This window comes from Eurypyga helias, unplaced genomic scaffold (genome assembly GCF_000690775.1).
Source record: "Eurypyga helias isolate BGI_N326 unplaced genomic scaffold, ASM69077v1 scaffold24165, whole genome shotgun sequence".
NCBI lineage: Eukaryota > Metazoa > Chordata > Aves > Eurypygiformes > Eurypygidae > Eurypyga > Eurypyga helias.
The window spans coordinates 5,127-9,321 of record NW_010253708.1 but is presented as its reverse complement, the minus strand read 5'-3'; the positions used below and the strand labels follow the sequence as shown (position 1 = coordinate 9,321).

Below are 4,195 nucleotides of genomic sequence, written 5' to 3'. Positions count from 1 at the left end.
GACAGATGATTTAAGAGGTCCTTTCCACTTTTATTTTCCTATTTCCTATTAGCCATCTTCGTGTTTAAGAAAACACATTAAAGAGCAAATGCATGAAAAGAAAAAGAAAAACCACGGGAACAGAAAATATAAATTGTGCTCTGACGACAGCTGGGAATTCAGCCCTTCACCATGAATTCTGATTTTGTTTTCTGCTACATCACACTCTGCCAGTTACTAGCTTTGTCATGGTGTAATTTCCCAGAAATAATTCCTGTTGCACTTTGATCTGCCACTCCTGCAGCCTGTGTGGTATGGCATTGCTGCTGAACTTTATTTGACTTCATGTAGTTCTATTGCTTTGTATACAGTGTTGGAGACTGATTAAGGAGCTGAATAATAAAATCAGAGGCAATATTACATGCTAATCACTACAGCACTGTGTAAAGACAGTCTACAAGGACACATAAGGAAGTTTTGTAAAAATAAATATTTAACTTACGGCTGAAGAAGACTGTTAATTAATACACTATACATGATAGTTTATTTGGAAATAAGCATTTTCAAGTATTTTAGTACCCATTTCTTGCATTCTTTCCTGATACATTGTGTTTCACTCTGCTTCATGTGCATCCTGTTTAATCACAGTAAAAAAAATATTTTTGTAGTTAGCAGGATGCTAGCCAGATACTCTCTTGCTTTCTTCGCTTCTGATGTTTCGGAAAGATACACATACACTTTCCCAGAGCAGTATTGTGTAACTCTCTATGGTTTACGTTAATTTTCAAAGGCAAGTAGGACTTGCTGATTTCTAATATAGATTAAGGCTAGTATTAAGCTTAAGTAATGTTCAGGATACAAAAGAAATCACAGTAAAGTTGTTTCCTAGGACCTGTAAGGTTGGCAATTAAAAGTAGAGGGCTAGGTTTGGCAGAAGTTGATTAGTAACTTTTTCTCAGGAGCATATTGGTGTCAGGTTAGATTAGTTAAGTCAAATAAGGGAAGGCATTTAATAGCTCTGTTCATTTCTGATAATCACAGTGTTAGTAACAGTCAGCTCTAAGTGTTCTGTGTATGGAGTGGCATTTTGTGGCCTACACCGCAGTCATGGCATTGAGATTCATGGACCCTACAAATCTACAAGGAAGGCTAATACAGCAAATGGAAAGGTAGTATAATAACTTCCGGTAAGTTATGAGGAGTGCAAGCTAAAATGAAAGTAAAAATTAATTGTTCTTTGGGCACAGTGGCATAGATTTAGGTTTGGGATTAGCACTGCAGGAGTTCATCTTACTTGGTTTACATTTTTCTGTTTGTATCATGCAACTGCTATGAGGTTAGTTTTAGGACTAATGAAAGTAAAAGACACTTGTAAATACTAAGTTCTAGAAGTGGAATGGGTATAAAGAGTGATGGTTCCTCGATATAAATAGATGTCTGCGTTGGAATTAATGTTGAGGTTGGGGGAAACAGGAGTTTCAAAGCCCACGTTACTGCTGACCAGTGTAACACCCATGGACTGAGTGCAAATATGCATGCTGAAAGGGGGAGAACTGCTTTTTCTAAATTCTAGATTGTCTCTAGTTTATGCCAATAGCAGGGGTGAGGGCTGATGTTATGCTTGGAGTTAGGCCTGGATTTGGGGACAGTTAGTGCTCAAGCACGCTTTTCCTCCTGTTCTCCTCCTCTTGTTATCACTCTGTTTATGAGTGAAACTATGTGCTTTGAGCATCAGCATAACCCATGGCTGCAGAGCAATGCCAGTGCGCTGCAGAGAATTACAGTGAATTCTGTGAGTGATGCAGGGTTTTTTTTCAGGATCCGTGAAGGTCATTCTTTGAACAGTAGCTGTCATTTTGCAGCAACTCTGAAATACATCTGCCTTCTGGGAAACTTAGAAAAACATACAAATATTTATAAATGTACACAATGCAATGTTCAGCTTGACAGTTAACGCTGAAAAGCTGTTCCAGTTTCAGATATAACATGTAGTTCTGCCATCCTTTTCAAAACTGTTTTCTGTTTCCACAGAAACTGTTAGCCCTTCCTCTCTCCCATCAGACCGTTAGCATTTTTATAGCTGTAAATAACTCTGTTGTGAGGAAGGACACCATTTCTTCCTTTTGTCAATCACTGCTGACCAACTCCATCCCTCTGTGTCGCTGCAAGAGTTTGCGCATTGTGTCATCTATTGGCACATGACTGTTGGAGTGGTTTCTCAGGAGCTCTGGTTGGTTGGTCCTGAGCTGTGCCGAAAAGGCTGTATTCCTCAGAAAACAAGATCAGAGGCCTCCTTACAGCTAGTGCAACATACACTGTGTTTATATAGAGAGGTATTTATATGAAGCTGAATTGCAGGTTTAGAGGTGCTATAAGTACACAAAATCGTGTTCCTGCTGCCTGTGTAATCGCTGTTTTTCAGCAAGGGAATTGAGAAGGAAGTACGTATTTTGAAAATATTGCTACAAACAGAAAATAAAATCTGAAGTTACCCCCAACCAAGAAATCTAAAAAGGATTCAAACTCTTATTTGTGCATCTAAAACTATGTATTTTTATCAAAGCCATTTTATTCAAACTAGTTACAAAATTGCAGGAGTAAATTCAGGTGATCCCTGGAAAATTAATATGACATATAGCAATTGCTCTGAAACATAATAATTTAATAAAATGTGTTCTTTTTATAGTGCAAGGTATTTGCATTAGCTACCTACAAAATTTTAGAGGATGATGACTTTGCTTCTAGTGACCTACTGACAAACTAAAAAAGATGGTTTCTTATGAAAGTCCATATTCTGAACTGGGGTTCCATTGCTTGTCCTCTTACTGTCCCATAAATGTATAACGATCGTAGACTGTTCTGTTTGAAAGGAAACTTACATTGCTTCTGGAGCAAATACCCACAGTCAGTCATTTCTAATAAACCGTTTCATTTTTTCATATCCCCTGGTCATCAAAACATGACCATAGGTCATCTTCCTATGGTCATGTTTTGCCACACCCTTATTTCACTGTATGTTAAGCTGTATGAAGAACTGTCCTTCTCTTCTAGCTCTACACAGCCCTATCGTGTCTGGTTGTCTCACTCTCTGAGAGTTGTGCTGAAACATAGGTGTTCTTAACCAGTATTCCCAGGACTTGTCAAGGTTTTCAGATAAAAATTAAGGGATCTTGAGGAGCAGATATTGGAGAGGAAACCTTATGGCAGATGAAGGAATGAGTCAGAGAAAGTGAGTCACTTCATACTGTAGGCACAAAGGATTATAGGTCTTAACTTTCTTGTTCAGGATTAAATACTTCACACAGCAGACTGTTACTGCCTGCAGTATTTTCTTTCTGACTCAGTGATGTCAAGATGTGGTAGTGTTCACACTCTGACATGTGTTTGGCTGTTGCTGAGCAGACCTGTAAGAAATGCTTCTTATCAGCTAAAAGAATAACTTAAAAGGAATCAGTTAACTGACAAGGTAATAAATTTTTTGTGTCTCAATCCCCAACATGTATATTTCTAAATGTGTATGCATCTGTATATATCTTTGCTGTATTTTTTCTGACACTACAACATAATGTCACAGAAACAACAGTATGGAAGTATATATATATATGTGTATAAACAACATGTATATGTGTGTGTGTGTATATGTACATACTTGAGGGAGCCTAATCCACAGAGGCTTCTCCACCAAAGTTGCCCCTGGTGAATCCAGTTTATTAATGTGCAAATAAAGCTGCTGAATAGCTCTGGAGAATAGTCCTGAGTGCCTTTAGGTGCTATATCTGGTAAAAGCCTCTTTACCTCTAACCTACAGTGTGCCGTGTAATAATGCTGCTGGACTCTTCCACTGTCATTAAAGACCTAATGAAGTTCCTGTATCTTTAGGTTGTTGGTTGGTTCACCCTGGAGTGGCTATCCGGCTAACAGAACTGGAGATATCTATGCATGTCCTGTTGGTACATCCAAAACCACATGTAAAAAACTGAATTTACAAGGTAAGTTGTAATGAATAATGTCTCGCTACAACTGTTTAGATTTTCGTCTCTTTTGTACCAGCCAATCTATCTTACTAAACCTTTTCTAAACTGCCACTCTACACAACCTCATTCTCTGCCGTGCGTGTGTTTGTGTGTGTGAGCGTGCTGCCAGGACTGGGTGCCAGCTACTGGTGAGATCTCTGTGTCAGTGACCATGGCTGCTGGCGTCAGGCCAGGGGTATGGG

General features: G+C 38.8%; 1 protein-coding gene across 1 annotated transcript in view; it reads left to right on the top strand.

Moving 5' to 3' along the window:
- Positions 1-4,195, top strand: part of LOC104510497 (integrin alpha-2-like) — a gene marked incomplete at its 3' end in the record, with an annotated part of 9,815 nt that overhangs the window by 4,218 nt on the left and 1,402 nt on the right. The window contains exon 2 of the mRNA XM_010152762.1: positions 3,859-3,968. Coding sequence (XP_010151064.1) covers positions 3,859-3,968 — 110 coding nt within the window. The remainder of the gene's footprint in view (positions 1-3,858; positions 3,969-4,195) is intronic.